General features: G+C 41.0%; 1 protein-coding gene across 1 annotated transcript in view; it reads left to right on the plus strand.

Annotated features, from left to right (window-relative positions):
• Positions 1–22,793, plus strand: part of LOC124552310 (probable cytochrome P450 304a1) — a 124,077-nt gene extending 101,284 nt beyond the window's left edge. Inside the window, exons 8-10 of the mRNA XM_047126584.1 lie at positions 3,994–4,111; positions 15,744–15,885; positions 22,576–22,793. Of these exons, the coding sequence (XP_046982540.1) occupies positions 3,994–4,111; positions 15,744–15,885; positions 22,576–22,748 (433 nt within the window). The 3' untranslated portion in view covers positions 22,749–22,793. The remainder of the gene's footprint in view (positions 1–3,993; positions 4,112–15,743; positions 15,886–22,575) is intronic.
• The last annotated feature ends 2,945 nt before the right edge of the window (positions 22,794–25,738 follow it).

Genomic DNA, 25,738 nt, shown 5'->3' on the forward strand with positions numbered 1-25,738 from the left:
TGGGCTATGGCAGCAGACAACCACCGCGAGTGCCTTTCCTAACAGCACAACATGGCCTGCAGTGCCTCTTCTGGGCTCATGACCATATCGGTTGGACCCTATATGATTGGAAAATCATGGCCTCATTAGATGAGCCCCAATTTCAGTCAGTAAGAGCTGATGGTAGGGTTTGAGTGTGGCGTAGACCGCACAATGGCGTGAAACCAAGTTGCCAACAAGGCACTGTGCATGCTGGCGGTGGCCTCATAATGGTGTGGGCTCTATTTACTTGGAATGAACTGGGTCCTGTGATCCAACTAAACTGATCATTGACTGGAAATATTTATGTTTGGCTACCTGGAGACCGTTTGCAGCCATTCACGGACATCATGTTCCAAAACAACAATGGTATTTTTATGAATGGCAGTGCACTATGTCACTGATTTGAAGAACATCCTGGACAGTTTGAATGAATAATTTGGCGACACAGATCACCCAACATGAATCCCGTCAAACATTTATGGGACATAATTGAGAGGCCAGTTCATGCACAAAAGCTTGCACTGGCAAAGAAGGGACACCAGATATACCTTTGACAAATGGCAGACTGTTATGATCTGGCATCTGGGATTGAGCGTCTCAGGAATGGTTAGAGTATCTATGAAAAGTGGCTGAAGGATAGTGTAAACACAAGTAGGTGACAGTCTTGGACATCCATGCCTCATCACAGAACTTGTATAGTGGGATAGGTGGCAGATATGACAGTATTTATTGCTGGTGTGTCCAAAATATTTTCAGAGATCACCTTTCAGCACACATTGTTGAACATGGAGCTCAACAGCAGACTACATGTGTGTGTTCCCTTGTTGACCCACGACATCAGGATTGAAATTGTACTGTGGATTGATGGAAAAGTGGTGATACAAGGTGCAACAAGAAAGTAAGGAGACTGATTTTCTTTGCAAGATGTGGCAACCCTGCAGGCTTGCGTAGGCACAATATCTTTGACCATGGTCTATAAGCTGCTTCTAGACCAAGTGGCACATCAATGCAACTGCTCAGTCGTGAGTTGTGCTGTAGTAAGTTAACACATGTTTGTGTCTCTCATCACGGAAATGGAACCGCATAATATTGCGCAACGGTATGCCATTTCTTTTTGCGTTAAATTGGGTGAAAACATGACAACAACTTACGGGAAGCTTCAGAAGGCTTTTGGAGAGGAGGTTATGTCAAGAGCTCAAGTTTTTTGTTGGTGTAAAATGTTTAGTGAAGGCAGAACGAATGTTGAAGATGAAGACCGCAGTGGACGACCATCAACCTCATGGACGGATGTCAACTTGACCAGGGTGTGTGAACTCATACAATCTGATCAAAGATTATCTGTGAAAATGATTGCAGAAGAACTGAACATCAATCGAGAAACAGTTCGTCTAATAATAACTGAAGATCTTGGTATGAGAAAGATTTGTGCAAAAATGGTCCCCAAAAATCCTCTGTCAGTACAGCAATTTTTAACCTCAAAACAAATTTCAGTACTACCACAGCCACCTTCTCCACCAGATATCACTCCATGCGACTTTTTTCTACTTCCAAGAGTCAAAATGGCGGTCAAGGGACACCATTTTCAAACAACACAAGATGTCCAAAAAGCTGTGACGGGGGTATTGGAAGATATTACAGAAGATGAGATCCAGAAATGTTACCATCAATGGCAGAAGTGCTGGAAAAAGTGTGTGCAATCAGAAGGGAACTACTTTGAAGGAGACAACACTAAATGTGACTAAAACGGCAAGCAACATTTTTTTCACATCAGTCTCATTACTTTATTGTCGCACCTCATAAGTCCTTGTACGAGTGGTTTGTGGGTGAATAGCTGACATCCCAGATGTGTTCCATTGCGCCCAGATCAGAAGAAATGGATAGCCAGGACATCAACTGAAGATAACTATGCTGCTCCTCAAATGTCTGTAACATGATTCTGACCTTGTGATACGGCCAGTCATCACACTGGAAGATGCTATCGCCATTGGGGAAGTCGCCAAAGAAGAATGGATATAAGTGGTCAACAGTAATTGTTCACCTAGCCCACAGCTGCCATGATGCCTTAGATTACTGCTACAGATCCCATGGGCGTTGGGTGAATGTCCACCATAGTCTAATACTGCCCTACCTAGCCTGAATTCATGATGCTGAGCACGTTTCAAGCAGCCGTTTAACTGGATAATAGCGTATTTTGACAGACATTCCATCTAGGGACAGACATGTCCTCAGGAAACTACAAGTCACTTGAAGAGCAGTGCAGCTGGAACACAGTTTCCAGCCCAAATATCATGGGAGGCACTTTTGGCTATGCGCTGACTTTCAAGCAGCGAAATTATGGGTACATCCTGGGTTGCACCAGCAAAACCAGTGAAAAGTGCAGCTTTATTTTTGGGTTACACACCAGCTAAATACAGTATACTACCCCTGTTTGGTACAGTTATGCCCTTACTAAACAAGTGATTATTGCTTTTAATGACTCATGTAGACATTATTGGATTTATGAAACCTACACCATGTTATTAACTGCACTATTTATTTGGAATTTCCGCTCTTGACATCAGTATGGAGTAGCTACATGCAGAGAAAGGTATCTGCCTCCAATGTACACCCATTTTATGGTCGCTGTCCTGCTCCTCCAAGACTGACATCCAGGAAAAGTTTCATGAGGGCAACAGATAACACTATCCAGCAGACATGTTCAGATTATCTGTGTGGGAAGGTGTGGTATGAACACCATTGGATGACACCATCAGACAATCTGGCAGCGTGGATTGTAAAGCCACAAGACAGTTTGCAGAAATGGGTCTATTTCTCATAATCAACCCTTTGTGATCATACAGTTCAATGAACTACAGAGTACTTATACCAATGTAGATTATGTCAGGATTTCCAGATAACCTGATGTCTTAAAGCTCTGAAATTGTAGTGATTCAGTCTAAAGTCAGTGTCATCTTTGTTTTTATTTCTTTTGTTTCAGTATTCTTTGTGTACTCTTCATATTCCAAATTAGCATTAGTTTATGAGAGTGACTGTCACTGTGAAGTTCAGCATATTATACCAGGGTAGGCATTATACTGTGAGATGTGCCTTTGTCTTCAAATTTTAAATCAGCAGTTAGCTTGTATGTGCTATATTCTATGTATATGTATGTGTTTTGTATGCTGAAGTTGGATGTTTTTGACGTGAATAAACAAGAAAATTAAACTTTCATGTTTCTGTGGCAATATATATTTTTAATCATACAAATTATTCTAATATGTACAATTGCTGAAATGCATTTAATTCTCTAGTAGAACCAATTACATTTTTTTCCTGAAACACAGCAGCATCCCAGGCTAGGGATTTAAGACCTCTCTTAGTAAACTGTTCCACTCATCTTCCCCTTTCTTTCTGAAAAGAAATCTGTTCATGGGCTTGTTTATATATGTATTTGACATCAGATGTTAGGATTGCCATCTAGTGGCTGTAACAAACTGTGCTAACTACTGCATAAGAAAGAAAGTCAACTATAATTTCATAATATGATCTTTGTTGTTACATAAACTGCCCCAAACTTGTTGCAGTGTACCACATTTATTTTGTGGTAATGGTCTAATGTTTGACTTATCCTCCATTTCTTTACATTCAACTTATTTTTAATACCATACTATGTAATGCAACTTACAACAGCCCTTTGTTTGTTACTTACCTTTTTTTGGTTTTCCACTGAGTTCCATTTATGCTCCTTTATTGTAGCAGCGACATTACTGTGTTGCTCAGACTTTGCATGGATGAATCTTTCTAACCTTTGTTGTACACCCTCCATGTCTAAATCAGATGTGATTGGTAGGGGTCCCATACAGAGCTGCAATACTCCAGTAACTTCAATGAATTTCATTTTTTTTTAAGTCTGCCATCAGCTTCTAAATTTGAAATTCACTTTAAATGGTGGCATATGAAAACACTAGTGCTTATGCTTATTTCATCCTGCAGCCTGCCCTACACAGAAGCAACGCTACGGGAGGCAATGAGGATCCGAACCCTCACTCCTCTCTCCGTCTTCCATAAGGCCACGGAAGACACTACCCTCCAAGGTTACAGTGTGCCCAGAGTGAGTCTTTCTTATGTGTTTTTTCTGTAGTGAATATGTTGAATAAAAAATCTACATCTAAATTTTATATGAATGTAGTGTAAAATGCTTTAAAATTTCACACAAGTATAATACTGTATAGCTTTCAGAAATGACTTACTAATTTATGTTGTGGACTGCTCATGTGGTACAGCGACTCAGGCATTGTGAGATTACTTACATACGAGTCCACAAGAAGAATGTCGTAACAGATTTTTTAAGGAAAGGTCTTTTACAAATAAATTTTATCTTCATAGCTCACTTAATGCACAGTTTAAGTATATCTGAAATAACCTTTTGTGTTGATACATGTCTTTTAGTCTTGTGCTATAACAATCCAGAATTAGTTGTTTATTGGTTGGACATTTAATAATACAGTGGGGACTAGATGTGTGAGGCAAGGTAAAAGAAGGTTCTCGTTTGACCTATAGTCTCCCCATTTGTAAGTAGAGAGGCATACTGTTCTTTTATTAGCCTCATTTAAAGGCAGAACTTTCTCCTGACATAAAGCTCTTTAGTGCAACTCATTGTTCAGCTCATGTAGCAATCTAGGATGAGGGCTTCATTCAACTTTTTTTTTCCACTTAGGACAACATGCTAATTTCAGTTCCTTGTTCATTGTTCTTTTTTTCCCATACTCTTTCATCTGTTCACTGTACTTTTTATTCCTGTGTTCTGAGCACTTCAGACCAGTTTTTTCCCCCACCCTCCTACCTTGGAATCTTTGCATATTCAATACCTCTTCCCTAAACACTTCTCTATCAGTTATTATTCAGCTTTTATATTATTTATTCTAAATCTGTATTAACACGATTCACATTGTCCATCGCACTTCATACAGTGTTGACTGGGAACTGTCTGCTAGGCATGCCCGATGTTAAACTGGCTGGGCACGGCCCGTGCTGCCTGAGTTGTTGTTGCTCCACCGGCAGAGGGTGTGGCCGAATTCTCGCGTGCCCTGTGGTGGACGGGACTTTACTTGCGGTAACTACTGTCCGTGACGCACCGTGCCGATGTGCGCCTCCTGCGATCTTTCTGGTGGCTACTGCAAAATCCTTTTTCAGTGAAGGTATTCAGCTTATTGTTGACTTTGACTTAATTCAACTATAATGTAATAAAATTCTTAAAGGGGATTAAAGTGTAGTGTGAAGAAATCGGAACTTTGAGGCTTGGAGTAACATGTAATTCTGTCAGAGGAGGTAGAAGATTTGGAAGAGCAGTTGAACAGAAAGGATAGTATCTTGGAAAGAGATTACAGGATGAACACCAAAAAGAGTAAAACTTATGGAATTCAGTGAAATTAAATCAGATGATGCTGAGGAATTAGATTAGCAAATGAGACAATAAAAGTGGTAGACAAGTTATGCTGTGTAGGCAGCAAAATAGCTGGTGGTGGCCAAAATAGAGAGGATATAAGCTGCAGACTGGTGACAACAAGATAAGTGGTTCTGAAACAGAGGAATTTCTTAACACCTGGTCATTCCCACATAGAAAGCTTCACAGTGTAGGCAGGTCAGTTGGTAAATCACAAGGGTGCTTTCACACGTGGCTCTGCCTTTGATCGTGTACACTTTCCAGGTTACAGGACTGGAGTAGGTGGTGGTGGTAGGAGGGTGCATGGGCAACAAACTGTCCATTCGCATGAATGGACGCAGGCAGACAGTGTTTGTTGGTAATGAGGATCACCCTGTGGCTAAACATACCTTGGTGCACGGCCAGCACATCTTGGCACACTAACACCAACCTATCCGAACTCCGGAGATGGGAACTTGCCCTTCAATATATCCTCTCTTCCCGTTACCCACCAGGCCTCAACCTCCGCTAATTTCAAGTTGCCGCCGCTCATACCTCGTCTGTCATTCAAAAACATCTTTGCATCTGTACTTCCGCCTCGACTGACATCTCTGCCCAAACTCTTTGCCTTTACATATGTCTGCTTGTGTCTGTATATCTGCGGATGAATATGTGTGTGTGTGCGTGAGTGTATACCTGTCCTTTTTCCCCCTTAGGTAAGTCTTTCCGCTCCCGAAATTGGGATGACTCCTTACCCTCTCCCTTAAAACCCATATCCTTTCGTCTTTCCCCCTCCTTCCCTCTTTCCTGATGAAGCAACCGTGGGTTGCCAAAGCTTGAATTTTGTGTGTGTGTTTGTGTTTGTTAGTGTCTCTATCAACATACCAATGCCTTCATTTGGTAAGTTACATCATCTTTGTTTTTAGATATATTTCCCCACGTGGAATGTTTCCCTAAATGTTCGCATTAATCACGTCATATATACATCTCCTGCAAACTGACTCATTTCACATTATTTTGATAAAAGAATAGTTCAAATGATCTATGGAATATATAACTAACTAACACTTTAAAAAATGCGCACACTTTCATACGTGCATAATTCACACACAGATGGCAGCTGTCACCTCAGGGTCGCACGCCACAGCACTTCTGTAACCCTATTACCCACCCCAGCTGAGATCGCTACTCACTGCAGTTGTGACTCAATGTCCAGAGGTTACAGTTGCCATATGTGTGTGGCTTGTGCATGCGTGACTGTCCATTAGCTAAGACTGTTTTTAAAAGCGTCTGTCTGCTGCTCAACCACTTCACTGTGTGGTGAGCAGCAGTATGTCGTAATTCATATTGTTGTTATTCCATCCCAGATCGTCCACTGTTTCTAAACAAACTACTTATAACACAGTCAGTATTGTAGTATTAGTTATATCATGGCCAATAAACAGTAACAATTGCAGATTTTTGTTGGCCTCACATACCTGTCTATACATATTTCGAATAAGAAACATTCATTTATTTAAATATTAGAATAAAGTGGTTGTGATTAACAAGTGTTAGTTTAGATTGTGCATCCTGTGTCATGTTTACAGGTTTGTACACTGGTGTGCAAAACTTAAGGACAAAAGTAACTTTCACATGAATTTACTGCCAAGTAACACAGCTCAATGAAACTAGGACCACACGGAGAAACAACGTGATACATTATAGTACAGAAGATAGCTAACTAAAGAAATAGAAATAGAAGTTTATTGAAACCTACGGCAGATTAAAACTGTGTGCTGGACCAAGACTTGAACTTGGGGCCTTTGCCTTTTGTGGGCAAGTGCTCTACCAACTGAGCTACCCAGGCACGACTCACGCCCCATCCTCACAGCTTTACTTCTGCCAATACCTCGTCTCCTACCTTCCAAACTTTACAGAAGCTCTCCTGTGAACTTTGCAGAACTAGCACTCCTGAAAGAAAGGATATTGCGGAGACATGGCTTAGCCACAGCCTGGGGGATGTTTCCAAAATGAGATTTTCACTCTGCAGCAGAGTGTGCGCTGATATGAAACTTCCTGGTAGATTAAAGCTATGTGCCAGACCGAGACTCGAACTTGGGACCTTTGCCTTTTGTGGGCAAGTGCTCTACCAAACGCACAGTTTTAATTTGCCAAGATGTTTCATATCAGCGCACACTCCACTGCAGAGTGAAAATCTCATTCTGGAAACATCCCCCCGGCTGTGGCTAAGCCATGTCTCTGCAATATCCTTTCTTTCAGGAGTGCTAGTTCTGCAAGGTTCACAGGAGAGCTTCTGTAAAGTTTGGAAGGTAGGAGACGAGGTACTGGTAGAAGTAAAGTTGTGAGGACGGGTCATGAGTCGTGCCTGGGTAATTCAGCGCACACTCTGCTGCAGAGTGAAAATCTCATTCTGGAAGTTTATTGTCTCGTAACTTACAATTTCAAGCAGTTGACTTAAAGTACAGGAGACCTGTCAAAACACAAAAAATGGTTTACAATTTTCCTTATAATACCAGTAATATAATATACAGTACTGAATAATTACTTATTTAAGCAATTAATAAATTTTCTTCAAAAGTAACAAACTTGTATTAACGGTCCTAAGTAGTCGCTCTCTCCTGCTCAAATTTTCAGGTTGTCATGTATGTATTCTTCTTCTGAATAGTAACATTTCTGCACTAGTGAAATGAGTACACATGACACTTCTATTCAATGACAATAATTAAACTGTAGTCACATTTATTGCGGATTACAAAATGCAGGACATGGTGCTTCATAGGGTGTGTGATCGCCACAGACAGCAATGGATTCTTTGCAGCCTGCACCCACATTGGTCACAAAGCTGGTAAGGAGTTCTTGTGGTGGGGACTTCCATTCCTCTACCAGTGCAGATGGCAACTGATGGATGGTTGTTGATTCATGTTAACATGCTACAATACATCTTCCCAGCACATTACACATGTGCCCAGTGGCATTTAAGTTTGAGGAATGGCCAGGATCTTCTCATTTCAAGAGTTTCTCAACCTGCACTCTTTATTGCGGTTGCACTTTGTCATACATAAAAATGAAATCAGGGCAGAATGCACCCCTGAAAAGATGCACATGGGGGAAGAGTACTGTGTCACAATAACACTGACTGGTGTCTGTACTGTGTTCAAAGATTTGAAGACCAGCACATAATAAATCTGCTGCCATCTGAGAAGAGCAAGTGACCCTGTCTCACACTGGTCCAATCCTTTGCACTTGGGACCATTGCAGATCTTTAAACAGGGTACAGATACCAGTCAGTGTTATAGTGGCACAGTACTCCTTCCCTTTTCAGGGCTGCATTGTGCCCTGACTTCATTTTTATGGATAACAATGTGTGACTACATCAAAGAGTGTAGGTGAAGGAGCTCTTGTAATAAGAAGATATTCAGGGAGCGTATTGGTCTGGCCATTTTCCGAACTGAAATCTCTTCGAGCACATGTGGAATGTGTTGGAAAGATGTATTGCAGGACATGCACATGCAACAACAACCATCCAGCATTTGTCAACTGTGCTGGTGGAGAAATGGAACACCTTACCACGAGAACTCCTTACCAGCCATGCAGTGTGGCATTTTATTTGTATCGGCTCGATGGTGACGGTTGTCCCAGTCTGGTTGACATGGAACAGCATCCGTCGATCGCAATGACTCTGATCTGTAACTGTTAAAAACAAACTCCTCACTTGGTTGATTAGCTTCAAACACTGTCTCCCTTTATTGATTGATTGATTTTAACAGGAGAGCTAAAACAGATTAGGTCTGACCGCCACTGCCTGCACCGAAACTAGGTTTATTGTGCGGTATCACTCCCTGTACATCTAGTAAAGCCAACCAGTGCCCTTAAATAGTGCAAGGAGTCCCTCTACCAGTTTTTTGTTAGACACAATTTCTTCAGGTCTAGTTGTCCCGAAGATTCTGTAGCTTTTACTCTCCAATGCCATGAATTTGAAGATGATGTGTGATGCAGTTTCTTCACCCTCATCACAGATCCTACATTTCTGGTCCTCTTCTGTTATACCCATTGTGTGTAGGTGTTTTTTGAAGTTCCCATAGCCGGTCATAAGTCCAGTCATGAGTTTGATCTCTTTCCTGTTGAATCCCAGGATTACAGAGCGTCTTTTAAAACATGGCTTGGGCATCATTACCTTACCATTTTTGTTTATGGACCTTGGTCCAATATCCTACGTGCTAAGCCAGTTCCATTGTAGTTTGATTATAGCCTTCGTGATTGTCAAGACAAGTTCCGGTCCAATAAATGGAGTTGTTGCCCCCATCCTAGCCAATCTATCGGCTTATTCATTGCCACAGATCCCTGAGTGGCCAGGGACCCACACTAGGTTCACCATCTTGCTTCCCCCTAACTCCACCAGAGCCCTGTGGCAATCTGCAACAATCTTAGATCTTGTTGCAGGAGCTGCCTATGATTTCAGGGCTGCCTGGCTGTCTGAGTAGATGTAGATGCTACGGTCATTGTAGCACCTATGCATATTCTCCTCCACACATGCCCTGACAGCAGTAATTTCGGCTTGGAATACAGAGGCCAGTTTCCCTAGAGAGATGATGCTCTCCAGTCTTGGCTGAACCCTGTACAACCCTGCCACAACGCCTTCGTCTGTTTTCGACCCATCGGTGAACCAAACGATGTCCGCCGTACGGTGTCAAACTGTTTTCTCCCACTCTCCTTACTTCCAATTATTATGTTGTAAGGCTTGTCGAAGCAGTTGGGAGTTATTATATAGTCGGCAGGCATTTCCCCAGCCATACCTATATTTACCTCACCCACTATGTTAGTGTGTGGTTCTGGATATCCGAATGAGACCCAGTTTTGCCCAGTTTTAAGTCTGTATGCCCCAGCTGCTGCCCCCATCTTAACCCAAAGGTGAAATGGAGGCATATCCAGCATGGCTTCCATGCCAGTGGTTGGTGTGCTGCTAATTCTGCCCGTTATGGTTAATCAGGCCAATCTTAGCAAGCTCTTTAGCAGCAACCCGCTGTTCTACCTTCTTCCACCACACTACGGCCCCATAGGAAATCCTAGGTCTAACCACTGTGGTGAATATCCAGTGCATACCCCTGGGACTTAGGCCCCAGTTTTTGCCACAAACCCTCCTAGTACTCACTAAAGTACTTTTTGCCTTGGAGCAGATACTCTTTAATATGAGGGGTCCAAGTTGGCTTCTCATCCAAGGTTACCCCTAGATATTTCACTGTCCCCTTCACAGGTAGAGTCTCATCAAAGAGCTTTAGATTCCAACTTGCATGCTGAATATGTCTCTTTGTAAATGGCACCACAACAGTATTCTTAGGATTAACTCTCAGATCCTGTTTAATGCACAATTTTTCCACAATGTCCAACCCTCCGTGTGCCATATTCCTGACTGTGTCAGTGAATTTGCCAAGTATTACTATGACAAGGTCACCTGCATATCCCTGCAGAAGAATTGTCCAGAATCTAGTTCCTCACTGAGTTCGTTCACCACTAGATTCCACAATAGAGGAGACAAAACTCCTCCTTGTGGGTAGCCTCTGGTGGTCTTAATTACCATCTTTCCATTGATCATGGTAGCCTCTACCTTCCTTCCACTAAGCATGGCCCTGGTCCACCTACATATACAGGGCTATTACAAATGATTGAAGCGATTTCATAAATTCACTGTAGCTCCATTCATTGACATATGGTCACGACACACTACAGATACATAGAAAAACTCATAAAGTTTTGTTCGGCTGAAGCTGCACTTCAGGTTTCTGCCGCCAGAGCGCTCGAGAGTGCAGTGAGACAAAATGGCGACAGGAGCCGAGAAAGTATATGTCGTGCTTGAAATGCACTCACATCAGTCAGTCGTAACAGTGCAACGACACTTCAGGACGAAGTTCAACAAAGATCCACCAACTGCTAGCTCCATTCGGTGATGGTATGCGCAGTTTAAAGCTTCTGGATGCCTCTGTAAGGGGAAATCAACGGGTCGGCCTGCAGTGAGCGAAGAAACGGTTGAACGCGTGCGGGCAAGTTTCACGCATAGCCCACGGAAGTCGACGAATAAAGCAAGCAGGGAGCTAAACGTACCACAGCCGACGGTTTGGAAAATCTTATGTAAAAGGCTAAAGCAGAAGCCTTACCGTTTACAATTGCTACAAGCCCTGACACCCGATGACAAAGTCAAACGCTTTGAATTTTCGGTGCGGTTGCAACAGCTCATGGAAGAGGATGCATTCAGTGCGAAACTTATTTTCAGTGATGAAGCAAAATTTTTTCTTAATGGTGAAGTGAACAGACACAATGTGCGAATCTGGGCGGTAGAGAATCCTCACGCATTCGTGCAGCAAATTCGCAATTCACCAAAAGTAAACGTGTTTTGTGCAATCTCACGGTTTAAAGTTTACGGCCCCTTTTTCTTCTGCGAAAAAAACGTTACAGGACATGTGTATCTGGACATGCTGTAAATTGGCTCATGCCACAACTGGAGGCTGACAGCGCCGACTTCATCTTTCAACAGGATGGTGCTCCACCGCATTTCCATCATGATGTTCGGCTTTCTTAAACAGGAGATTGGAAAACCGATGGATCGGTCGTGGTGGAGATCATGATCAGCAATTCATGTCACGGCCTCCACGCTCTCCTGACTTAACCCCATGTGATTTCTTTCTGTGGGGTTATGTGAAAGATTCAGTGTTTAAACCTCCTCTACCAAGAAACGTGCCAGAACTGCGAGCTCGCATCAACGATGCTTTCGAACTCATTGATGGGGACATGCTGCGCCGAGTGTGGGAGGAACTTGATTATCGGCTTGATGTCTGCCGAATCACTAAAGGGCCACATATCGAACATTTGTGAATGCCTAAAAAAATCTTTTTGAGTTTTTGTATGTGTGTACAAAGCATTGTGAAAATATCTCAAATAGTAAAGTTATTGTAGAGCTGTGAAATCGCCTCAATCATTTGTACGAGGGCAGTTCAATAAGTAATGCAACACTTTTTTTTCTGAAACAGGGGTTGTTTTCTTCAGCATTGAAATACACCAGGTTATTCCCCAATCATTTAGCTACACAAAACTATTTTTCAACATAATCTCCATTCAATGCTACGGCCTTACGCCACCTTCAAATGAGGGCCTGTATGCCTGCACGGTACCATTCTACTGGTCGATGTCGGAGCCATCTTCGTACTGCATCAATAACTTCTTCATCATCCGCGTAGTGCCTCCCACGGATTGCGTCCTTCATTGGGCCAAACACATGGAAATCCGATGGTGCGAGATCGGGGCTGTAGGGTGCATGAGGAAGAACAGTCCACTGAAGTTTTGTGAGCTCCTCTCGGGTGCGAAGGCTTGTGTGAGGTCTTGCGTTGTCATGAAGAAGGAGAAGTTCGTTCAGATTTTTGTGCCTACGAACACGCTGAAGTCGTTTCTTCAATTTCTGAAGAGTAGCACAATACACTTCAGAGTTGATCGTTTGACCATGGGGAAGGACATCGAACAGAATAACCCCTTCAGCATCCCAGAAGACTGTAACCATGACTTTACCGGCTGAGGGTATGGCTTTAAACTTTTTCTTGGTAGGGGAGTGGGTGTGGCGCCACTCCATTGATTGCCATTTTGTTTCAGGTTCGAAGTGATGAACCCATGTTTCATCGCCTGTAACAATCTTTGACAAGAAATTGTCATCCTCAGCCACATGACGAGCAAGCAATTCCGCACGGATGGTTCTCCTTTGCTCTTTATGGTGTTTGGTTAGACAACGAGGGACCCAGCGGGAACAAACCTTTGAATATCCCAACTGGTGAACAATTGTGACAGCACTACCAACAGAGATGTCAAGTTGAGCACTGAGTTGTTTGATGGTGATCCGTCGATCATCTCGAACGAGTGTGTTCGCAGGCTCCGCCGTTGCAGGAGTCACAGCTGCGCACGGCCGGCCCGCACGCGGGAGATCAGACAGTCTTGCTTGACCTTGCAGCGATGATGACACACGCTTTGCCCAACGACTCACCGTGCTTTTGTCCACTGCCAGATCACCGTAGACATTCTGCAAGCGCCTATGAATATCTGAGCTGCCCTAGTTTTCCGCCAAAAGAAACTCGATCACTGCCCGTTGTTTGCATCGCACATCCATTACAGATGCCATTTTAACAGCTCTGTACAGTGCTGCCACCTGTCGGAAGTCAATGAAACTATACGAGATGAAGTGGGAATGTTTGAAAATATTCCACAAGAAATTTCCGGTTTTTTCAACCAAAATTGGCCGAGAAAAAAATGTGTTGCATTACTTATCGAACTGCCCTCGTAATAACCCTGTACTATCTCCCTTAGACTGATATCAGTGTATCGATGTAGCAGCATGCTGGAATGTGTGAGCAGCCCTTGTTTAAAATTGAAGCACTGGTGTTCGAAGTCTGTCGGTCTTCTTTACTTCGAACCCACAGTGACTGCACCACTCGGTACTGCAACTCCCTTGATCTGAAACAATTAACCAGATATGCTTCACGTGTTCGTGACAGGCCGATAAGCTTACACAAACTTGATAACTGTAGTTCTTATGCCCAGTTTGCGAATGAGTGTTCAAATGCAGATAATAGGATATCTTGAATTATAAAGTCCATCACTCAAGCCGATGCCACATCATAGTTTTGCGAGGATGTTGATTTATTAATTAATATAGCGTCATCAAGGCGTCACTATGGTGTTAATTCAATAACTAACACAACGTTCTTCCAGAGATAAATACTCTTCTGATAACATACAGAAAGCGACATATATCGGTGTAAACTTGCTGTTCACGGTTAATAAAATCACCTTCAGCTTCTGCGTTCTCTCAAGAAATAGTTAATTTCATGATTACACAGTAAATTTCTATTAAATTACATAGTCAACACAAAGCATTAAGGTTATATTGGAGTTTATTGAACTTCGTAATTATTTAAACCTGCACTGTAAAGACACCGATCTGTCATTCAGGGTCTTGAATCTATTTGCATCAGTGATTCTGACATTAACTGCAGCTTCCGACAACACAGCGTAACCGTAAGTTCTTCATGATCTCATGTAGCTGTTTCCTGCTCAAGTCTAATAATAGAGTTTATGTTGGCGGTTGGTATATTGCTGTGTCCTTTGATGTTCATGACAATCACCGATCATGAAGGCTAAGTCCCAGCGTTAATCAGGTATCGCACGATTTACTTTTCTTTCACATATAATAACTGTTCCATTGTCTGGATAAACCGTAAATATTATTTTGCTTCAGTTTGAAATTCTGACTAGTATGTGAATTTGATACTGGAAAACTTTTAAAATTTCAGATCACTTTGAAACAATCTAGTAGTGTTCAATAGGCTTACTACTACTGCGTCATTTACAAGAGAGACTGAATTAACATCTCCATTGGAGTGTTACATTGTAGTAGCAGCAAACTTACAGCTCGGTGGGGCTACAACTCTCTTCTTGGATAAATGTTATCTCTGATCTATTTATGGTCTGGGCTTTAACCTTCGTAATGAATAGATTTTGAATTATTTATTTAAAGTTTCAGGCTTCGTATCATCTGATAGTCTTTCATTTAGTCCTTTCTGTATAATAAACATTATTAGTTACATAGTATTCCTGTTAGTCAAACTTGCAGTAGTGTTTATTTTGTTGTCAGTAGCTCCTGTCAATGTCAGGATACTAATCTTGCTATTTCTTTTACTACCAAAGGGCTTTCATTAGGGGTTCCATATTTGAGATGTTACAACAGCCAGCATGGGAGCATGTTGCAGGGAATGCGTTCCTGTCCATGGTGATCACACACCCCATTAAGCACCATGTCCTACCCTTTGTAATGTCAAGAGGACCATCATAAATCGCAATGACATTAGTGTTGTTATTGTCTTTGAATAAAAGTGTCATTTCTGTTGTCTCATTGCGTATTTCTTTCAGTTACTTTCTGTACTGTACTGTAGCATTTCTTTCTATGTTTGATCCAAGTTTCATTGAGCTATATTATTTGTAAGTGACACATGATATGAAAGTTACTTTCATCATTAAGTTCTGTACACCAGTGTATAGTGTTGTTTTTGAGCCTCTTTCTGTCATCTTTGGAACAATGTTCTGTTATAATAACTAGTATGATTGACAGGATTACATTACAGGCTTCAGCTTCTGTGATTATCGAAAGCCTGATGGTAGAGCTTAATGATTGGTGCCTCACTTCCATTTGAGAGTGATGTTTGTGTCAAAATAGTAATTTCCCCCTTGTATGCAAGCTATAAGTGAATACACTGTGTGAAGAACTGAACATGTGCCTTTCGTGTTGCAGGGTGCCATTGTGATAACGTGCTTATATAGCATGCACATGGATGGAGATCTGTGGGGTGACCCAAACACCTTCAGGCCTGAGAGGTTTTTGGACAGTGATGGAAAACTCATCAAGAAAGACTTTACTCTGCCATTTGGAGCCGGTACGTGCATCTAAAAAAACAGACACCTGCATAATAGGTACAAAAAAAGGACTAGCGATAGAGAGATGCCAGACTAAATGCATTTGGCTGTCGAGAGAGCCCACGTGTTGCCAAGGCTGTTTTGAGCACACTGCAGAAGTTTTGCTGGGAAGCCCTTGCACATCTTCCACACAGTCCTGATTTCTCCCTGTGCGATTTCCATAGTTTTGAAGCTCCAGCATTTGGTATCTCAAACAGAATGTCCTCCGCCATGCTAACCATCATGGATTTCAAAACATCGATCATGTGAAACCCAAGTAACTCTTTTCTCACATGACATACAGAAAGTCATAGGTCAAGGCAGTCAGATAGAGGCAATATTTCTCAATTTCTGAAAAGCATTTGACTCATTACCATGTCTACACTCATTGTCAAAAGTATTATCGTATGAGGCATCAAGTGAAATTTGTGACTGAACTGAGGAATTTTTGGTAGTGAGGTCACAGCAAGTTAACTTGGATGGAGAGTCATCAACAGATGTAGAAATAACCTCGGTTGTACCCCAGGGAAGTGTGTTGGGTCCCTTGCAGTTTGTGTCATGTATTAATGACTGTCATCTGTGATTGACTTGTCAAGTTAGGGGGCAATGTAGATTAATGCAGAAACAGAAGTACAACTTCAGCCAGGATCACTATTTTACTGCATTTATTGTGATGACTGGTTTCAAGAAACTACATTGCCATCATCACGTCTTCTGCAATACGTTTCACTGAATCCTTACCAAATGCATCTTATATCACGTCTTATCATAGAACAATATTACACGAACATGCGCTCAATAGTATATCAGCGAGTCAAGTATAATAAACATGCATACATATTGCACTGAGTATATAAGCTCATGTTGCTGGTATACTGTTGGTCTCATGTTCGTGAAATATTGTTCTATGATATGATGAAATGTAAGATGCATTTGGTCAAGATTCAGTGAAATGTACTGCGGAAGATCTGATGATGATATGTAGTTTGCCTAGACTGGCCATCATAACCAGTAATAGCAATCTTAGCTGTCTGAAGCTCTACTTTTGTTCCTGTGTTAATGACTGTGTGGACAATGTTAATATTAGCCTCAGCCTTTTTGTAGATGGTGCAGTTATCAGTAATGAAGTACAGTCTGAAAGAGGCTGCACAAATATTCAGTCACATCTTGATAAGATTTCAAAGTGATGGAAAGATTGGCAACATGCTGTAAATGCTCAGAAGAGTAAAACTGTGCACTCCACAAAATCAAAAAACATAGTATCCTATGAGTACAGTATCAACTAGTCACTGTTACAATTGGTCAAAAAACATAGTATCCTATCACTACAGAATCAGCGAGTTACAGTTGGAATTGGTCAACTCATACAGATACCTGTATGTAACAATTTGTAGGGATATGAAATGGAATGAAGGCTTAGGCTCAGTTATGGTTAACTCGGATAGCAGATTACAGTTTATTGGTAGAATACTAGGTCAATGCATCCAGTCTACAAAATAGATTGCTTAGAATCACATGTGTGACACATCCTAGACTATTTCTCAAGTCTGTGGGATCCATACCAAATAGAACTAACAGCGGATATTGAGTGTATGCACTGAGGTAACAATGTGGGACATACGATTAGCATATCCATCAGGACAGTGTGACAAAATTTAGCATTAATGGACTATGGCAGCAGACAACCAATGGTAGTACCTTTGCTAATTACTATTATTATTATTATTATTATTATTATTACTATGTTGCCTCTTAAAATCAGCTGTTCTTTGTTTATGGTGAAATTTTACCACAATTTAACGTGTCTCCTGCACCTGAATCAAATGATTTAGATTATGTATGTTATGAGACAAATAAATCACAATTCAATATACATGGATTGCTGTAGAGCCAGCATGGTTCATTATTTCTTCAGGGGCTTCCAGTGGCATGCTGAGTCCATGCCACATCAAGCTGCTGCACTACAGTGGGCAAAAGGAGGTCAGGCATGATCTTAGGAAGTATCCCATGGCTTGCGTCACCTCAGTGTACAGAGAAAGACAGCATGAATGGCCACAGATTTGTTTGACCTGTGGAAGAGTGTCACAGAGGTGTTTAAAAACCTGAATTGGCAGACTCTTGAAGATGGGCATAAACTATCCTGAAAAAGCTTACATGCAAAGTTTCAAGAACCAGTTTTGAGTAATTACTCTTACCCAGAGTAATTACTCTTACCCATGAACCATGGACCTTGCCGTTGGTGGGGAGGCTTGCGTGCCTCAGCGATATAGATAGCCGTACCGTAGGTGCAGCCACAATGGAGGGGTATCTGTTGAGAGGCCAGACAAACGTGTGGTTCCTGAAGAGGGGCAGCAGCTTTTTCAGTAGTTGCAAGGGCAACAGTCTGGATGATTGACTGATCTGGCCTTGTAACATTAACCAAAACGGCCTTGCTGTGCTGGTACTGCGAACGGCTGAAAGCAAGGGGAAACTACGGCCGTAATTTTTCCCGAGGGCATGCAGCTTTACTGTATGGTTAAATGATGATGGCGTCCTCTTGGGTAAAATATTCCGGAGGTAAAATAGTCCCCCATTCGGATCTCCGGGCGGGGACTACTCAAGAGGATGTCGTTATCAGGAGAAAGAAAACTGGCGTTCTATGGATCAGAGCGTGGAATGTCAGATCCCTTAATCGGGCAGGTAGGTTAGAAAATTTAAAAAGGCAAATGGATAGGTTAAAGTTGGATATAGTGGGAATTAGTGAAGTTTGGTGGCAGGAGGAACAAGACTTCTGGTCAGATGACTACAGGGTTATAAACACAAAATCAAATAGGGGTCATGCAGGAGTAGGTTTAATAATGAATAGGAAAATAGGAATGCGGGTAAGCTACTACAAACAGCATAGTGAACGCATTATTGTGGCCAAGATAGATATGAAGCCCACACCTACTACAGTAGTACAAGTTTATATGCCAACTAGCTCTGCAGATGATGAAGAAATTGAAGAAATTTATGATGAAATGAAAGAAATTATTCAGATCGTGAAGGGTGATGACAATTTAATAGTCATGGGTGACTGGAATTCGGTAGTAGGAAAAGGGAGAGAAGGAAACGTAGTAGGTGAATATGGATTGGGGGGAAGAAATGAAAGAGGAAGCTGCCTGGTAGAATTTTGCACAGAGCACAACTTAATCATAGCTAACACTTGGTTTAAGAATCATGATAAAAGGTTGTATACATGGAAGAACCCTGGAGATACTAAAAGGTATCAGATAGATTATATAATGGTATGACAGAGATTTAGGAACCAGGTTTTAAATTGTAAGACATTTCCAGGGGCAGATGTGGACTCTGACCACAATATATTGGTTATGACCTTTAGATTAAAACTGAAGAAACTGCAAAAAGGTGGGAATTTAAGGAGATGGGACCTGGATAAACTGAAAGAACCAGAGGTTGTAGAGAGTTTCAGGGAGAGCATAAGGGAACAATTGACAGGAATGGGGGAAAGAAATACAGTAGAAGAAGAATGGGTAGCTTTGAGGGATGAAGTAGTGAAGGCAGCAGAGGATCAGGTAGGTAAAAAGACGAGGGCTAGTAGAAATCCTTGGGTAACAGAAGAAATATTGAATTTAATTGATGAAAGGAGAAAATATAAAAATGCAGTAAATGAAGCAGGCAAAAACGAATACAAACTTCTCAAAAATGAGATCGACAGGAAGTGCAAAATGGCTAAGCAGGGATGGCTAAAGGACAAATGTAAGGATGTAGAGGCTTATCTCACTAGGCGTAAGATAGATACTGCCTACAGGAAAATTAAAGAGACCTTAGGAGATAAGAGAACCACTCGAATGAACATCAAGAGCTCAGATGGAAACCCAGTTCTAAGCAAAAGAAGGGAAAGCAGAAAGGTGGAAGGAGTATATAGAGGGACGATACAAGGGCGATGTACTGGAGGACAATATTATGGAAATGGAAGAGGATGTAGATGAAGATGAAATGGGAGATACGATACTGCGTAAAGAGTTTGACAGAGCACTGAAAGACCTGAGTTGAAACAAGGCCCCGGGAGTAGACAACATTCCATTGGAACTACTGACAGCCTTGGGAGAGCCAGTCCGGACAAAACTCTACCATCTGGTGAGCAAGATGTATGAAACAGGCTAAATACCCTCAGACGTCAAGAAGAATATAATAATTCCAATCCCAAAGAAAGTAGGTGTTGACAGATGTGAAAATTACCGAACAATCAGTTTAATAAGCCACAGCTGCAAAATATTAACACGAATTATTTACAGACGAATGGAAAAACTGGTAGAAGCCGACCTCGGGGAAGATCAGTTTGGATTCAGCAGAAATGTTGGAACACGTGAGGCAATACTGACCCTACGACTTATCTTAGAAAATAGATTAAGGAAAGGCAAACCTACGTTTCTAGCATTTGTAGACTTAGAGAAAACTTTTGACTATGTTGACTGGAATACTCTCTTTCAAATTCTAAAGGTGGCAGGGGTAAAATACAGGGAGCAAAAGGCTATTTACAGTTTGTACAGAAACCACATGGCAGTTATAAGAGTCGAAGGGCATGAAAGGGAAGCAGTGGTTGGGAAGGGAGTGAGACAGGGTTGTAGCCTATCCCTGATGTTATTCAATCTGTATATTGAGCAAGCAGTAAAGGAAACAAAAGAAAAATTCGGAGTAGGTATTAAAATCCATGGAGGAGAAATAAAAACTTTGAAGTTTGCCGATGACATTGTAATTCTGTCAGAGACCGCAAAGGACTTGGAAGAGCAGTTGAATGGAATGGACAGTGTCTTGAAAGGAGGATATAAGATGAACATCAACAAAAGCAAAACGAGGATCATGGAATGTAGTCGAATTAAGTCGGGTGATGCTGAGGGAATTAGATTAGGAAATGAGTCACTTAAAGTAGTAAAGGAATTTTGCTATTTGGGGAGCAAAATAACTGATGATGGTCGAAGTAGAGAGGATATGAAATGTAGACTGGCAATGGCAAGGAAAGCGTTTCTGAAGAAGAGAAATTTGTTTACATCGAGTATAGATTTAAGTGTCAGGAAGTCATTTCTGAAAGTATTTGTATGGAGGACGATAAATAGTTTGGACAAGAAGAGAATAGAAGGTTTCGAAATGTGGTGCTACAGAAGAATGCTGAAGATTAGATGGGTAGATCACATAACTAATGAGGAAGTATTGAATAGGATTGGGGAGAAGAGAAGTTTGTGGCACAACTTGACCAGAAGAAGGGATCGGTTGGTGGGACATGTTTTGAGGCATCAAGGGATCACCAATTTAGTATTGGAGGGCAGCGTAGAGGGTAAAAATCGTAGAGGGAGACCAAGAGATGAATACACTAAGCAGATTCAGAAGGATGTAGGTTGCAGTAGGTACTGGGAGATGAAGAAGCTTGCACAGGATAGAGTAGCATGGAGAGCTGCATCAAACCAGTCTCAGTACTGAAGACCACAACAACAACAACACTCTTAAGGATATACTACAACACCCTACATATTGCTCACATAGGAAACATTAGTACAAGATTAGGCTAATTACAAAACAGGCACAGAGGCATTTAAACAATCATTCTTCTTCCCATGCTCCATATGCAAACGGAGAGGATAAAAGTCCCTAATAACTGGCACTATGGAATGTGCCCTCTGCCACACATTTCACGGTAGTTTGCAGAGGATAGATGTAGCTGTTGATACTGCTTCTTTACTGTGCTTATAAGTGCAAACATCAATACAAGTTTGTTCGTACTTCAAAATTCAATAAGAAATTTATTATATTTTTGAACTCTCAGATATGTGTGTGTGTTTGTGTTTTTTCTCCCCTCCTGCCCCCTCTTAGTTCATATAAATGAAATAAAGCATTGTCAGCAGTCCATATGTCTAAAACATTTTATCCCCATTCTTCATGCTATTCGTGACATTCAGGATTGTAATGGGCTGCATGAAGAATTAAAGATATTAAAGGTATTAATAAACATCTTAATGAAGACAAAAACAGAGAGCACCAGCTGCTCATGTCCCCAGGGTGGCCACGAGTTCAGTTAAGATGTTACAGAGAGGAGAGTAGATGCTTTCTGTGCAGAAATCCAGAATACAGTGATTCTGTAAATGCAAACAATGTATAAACAAAAATATCATGTCTGAGGCTGGTGGGACTGTGATTTGCCTAAATAATAAATGATAACAATGGAAGTTAATGTAACCTATTTATGTTGTTTTTGATATTTGCAAGTATATCTATCACTCACTTTGTAAAACAGATGCAAGATAAAAGTATAAATTCACTTCTTACTCAGTTGAATTTGATTTTACTTGTACTTCAAGATCATGCCTGAACAATCCGTTGTATTGACACCCCAATTTTTGGTCTGTATCATACTGCACAACCTTAAGACTTTCTAGCCATTTGCACATAATGGAAGAAGAGTATGCACACCTGCTCCCCGCCTGCCGGTGTGGCCAAGCGGTTCTAGGCGCTTCAGTCTGGAACCACGCGACCACTACGGTCGCAGGTTCGAATCCTGCCTCGGGCATGGATGTGTGTGATGTCCTTAGGTTAGTTAGGTTTACGTAGTTCTAAGTTCTAGGGGACTGATGACCTCAGATGTTAAGCCCCACAGTGCTCAGAGCCATTTTTTGAACCTGCTCCCCTGGATGTTGCAGGTAAGCGGCTGTGTGCTGGAGAGACTTTTTCGAAGCAGAACCTGTTCCTCACATTCTCAACACTCCTGCAGAACTTTTCAATCAAGTCAGACGGAGTGCCTTCGGCAGACAGCAGCGTACCTGGTGTCATCGAGACAGCTCCTACATTCTGGGCACAGTTTGTGCCTCGCTAACAGGATGTGTCGCTTTCTCAGGTAAATGTCCACTATTGTGTGTGCAGAGAAAGTAGGATAATTTAAGGCATTATGAAAATACAGCCATACCGAAAGGTATACACTTAATAATCATTAAATTAGGGCACAGGAGAGAGGCTAAAAATTAATAATACATTTCAATGTGGTTGGAAAGTTCTGACAGAATGAATATAATTTAGGGGTAAAGGGAATAGTAGAGACATTTATGACAATGTGATTTTGGAATGTGTACTAGCCAGTTGAGATTTTCACCGAATTTTTTAGTTACATCTGGAAGTGGGTCAAGCAGTCAATAGAAGGATCCAATACTCAGTGTATGTCCACCATTGATGGTAAGTCTTGCCCAATGGATGTCATATGCTGCTTCAGTTTTTATATCCAAGTCCGAGACTCTACTGTAATGAATACATCACCTATGTTTCCCATTAGCCCACTCTTTCAATTTTCACTTAAATTTCACTTAACCTCCTATACTCAGTATTATGTGAGCTCAGTAGCTTTTTGGAGCACTAGAAACCCAGGTACTTTGCTGCAATTTTTTCGGCAGTTAATCACTAAGATTTTAATACTCTCACCTGGAGGGGCATTTCTATGGATCTTATTTTAATATTTTGGGGTCTCTAACAGCTATTATTATTTGGACTGGATGGAGAGTCTCGTGATTAAAAAATCCGTTATGTGCACCTGATAGTCAGTCAGTTACCTGAGTAGCAGCCTCTGATGTGTAGTGTACATTTGACCATCTAAGGGGACCCTACAGTTCTCAATGTTATAGTACAAGTCTAAGAATTTACACTCTAACTTTTTGCAGAATCTTCACTCTACATTTGAAGCTTCCAATCGTCTCACCACCAGGGCACCATCAAATTGTCTGGGGAAAACGCTGCAGCTCGTTTAATTGAAATCCCATAAGCAAGTCACTGGAATGTGAGTGATTTCAGAGTTCCGACATAGGCCACCGTCCACATCTGTTTTAACCCTGTTCTCTCTTAAGTTACATTTATGAAATTAAATTGCCAGAGTCTTTTATCAAGGCTTGTAGATGTTTTTAGATTATTAGGATCTGTTTTTGCTAATGTCCACCCGTTTTATTATTGAAGTACAGAACCTTCATGATCAGAGAGCCTGTTGAGCAAATTTTGTAAACTGAGTACTGATGTAGGGGTAGGATTAATAAATACTGCATCAACTGAAGTGTTACTCTTGTATGTAGCTTGACCATGTTTGTCAAACATAATGTAATAGTAAACAAGTTAGTTTATTAAGTCACCACATAATATAATTTTTTCACTTTTGCTCATCTAGAGGATCATAATTTGCTCCAGTTCATCCTGATATACCACACTTCCAGGTCAACAGTTTTTATGGATTTGTTTAGTGTTATTAGTGAATAAAACTATTTTGACAGGACAGACTGCGCAAATCAGCATGTGACAGTTTTCATCAAAAGACCAAAACTCTCAAATTGGTGAAGAACTATTTTATATGTGTTTCTAACAGTTGTAGACTTTCAGTATTTGTGAATAAAGAGTTGAAGCACCTAATTTTATGCTTAGTGTAATTGGCATTACATAAATCATCCACACATCACTGCTATGAGAACAGGTCCTTCGCAACATATTTGCCACTGATTTCCTGATTTTGTGGATAGTCATTATTATCTAGAATCAATGCACTGAATTCAAAGTGTAGCTTTTAGTTTGGAAGTGACAACACATATGGTATTGGTACATAATGTCTCAAAAAAAAAAAAAAATGGACGATAAAAAGTGTTCTTACATTGCATAGTTCCTTGCTGTTTTAAAAGTGCACTTTACATTTATGGGGCAAAACTGAAAATTTGTGGCAGCTTATGAAGGACAGACATCTGCTGTTTCTAAGGGATATCAGAAGCTGTCACAATTGTTGTATGCTCTGCCAGCTATGAATCTTTTATGACATTGTCTAGAGATAGCGGTGCCACACCGAAGTCAGCAATACGCATCACGTGGAGGTCAATATAGAGCTGAGCATGGAAGTGCTCTGCATCAGTTCGTAATCTCATCTGAAGCAGTCAGCATCACTGATTACGATTAAAGACTTACTCAAGTCCCAGATGAAAATGTACTTTTGTAAATGTTGAACACTGTACTTCAGGAGAACAGTGTGTTAATTATGGCATTAACTGATACTTTAATAGTCAATGACAATTGTAAATTATCAAGCACTCCTGTGGCAAAGGATTTTATCTGTTTAAGTAAATATTTGGATTGTTCATGTAATAAAGTGAATTAATATTTCATATGCTGTAGTTCCACTGAGCCACCTCCCAGAGCAATCAAAGAACTCACATTTATGGATAGATGCTTGTGGTTTCATCTGGTCCTGACACCTTTAGTATAGTTTACAATAGAGATTAGAGCTACACAAAAAACATATTGAGACAGTTACATGGTAAGAGGATTCTTCACAGCAGAAATTGTAGTATAGTCTTAACGTGTATTTAATTTTAGTGCATTACTTGTTAACTCTTCTTTCAAACATTTGAAATGATTTTCAGCTGGTTTATATGACCAAAAAAATTCATTACCTCAACATTAAAGATGTGGTTTCAGTCTGGGGATACCATTAACATTAAAACATTCTGCAGATACATTACAGAAAAATTAATTAATTCATTGTTAATGAATGTTGTTGATTGACAGGTCTTAACATCAACTACCATCAGGCTCTCCATAAGCATTCCATGTTGTGTTGGTCACTTTGTGCCATAATTGTTGTGACATGAATAAAAATAAAAATAATAATTATTATTATTATTTTGTGTGGCTCAATGGTCTGATGCAAGTGTTTCAACTAGATGCCACTTTGATGACTTGCGTCTTCACTACCCCAGTAATCTTACCGGGAAAAGAGGACCTACAGTTTAATGTGGACCCTGAACCACATGTCGTTCCAGATAGATCTTCAGATCAATGAGAGATGGACAC

Source organism: Schistocerca americana, chromosome 10 (genome assembly GCF_021461395.2).
Source record: "Schistocerca americana isolate TAMUIC-IGC-003095 chromosome 10, iqSchAmer2.1, whole genome shotgun sequence".
NCBI lineage: Eukaryota > Metazoa > Arthropoda > Insecta > Orthoptera > Acrididae > Schistocerca > Schistocerca americana.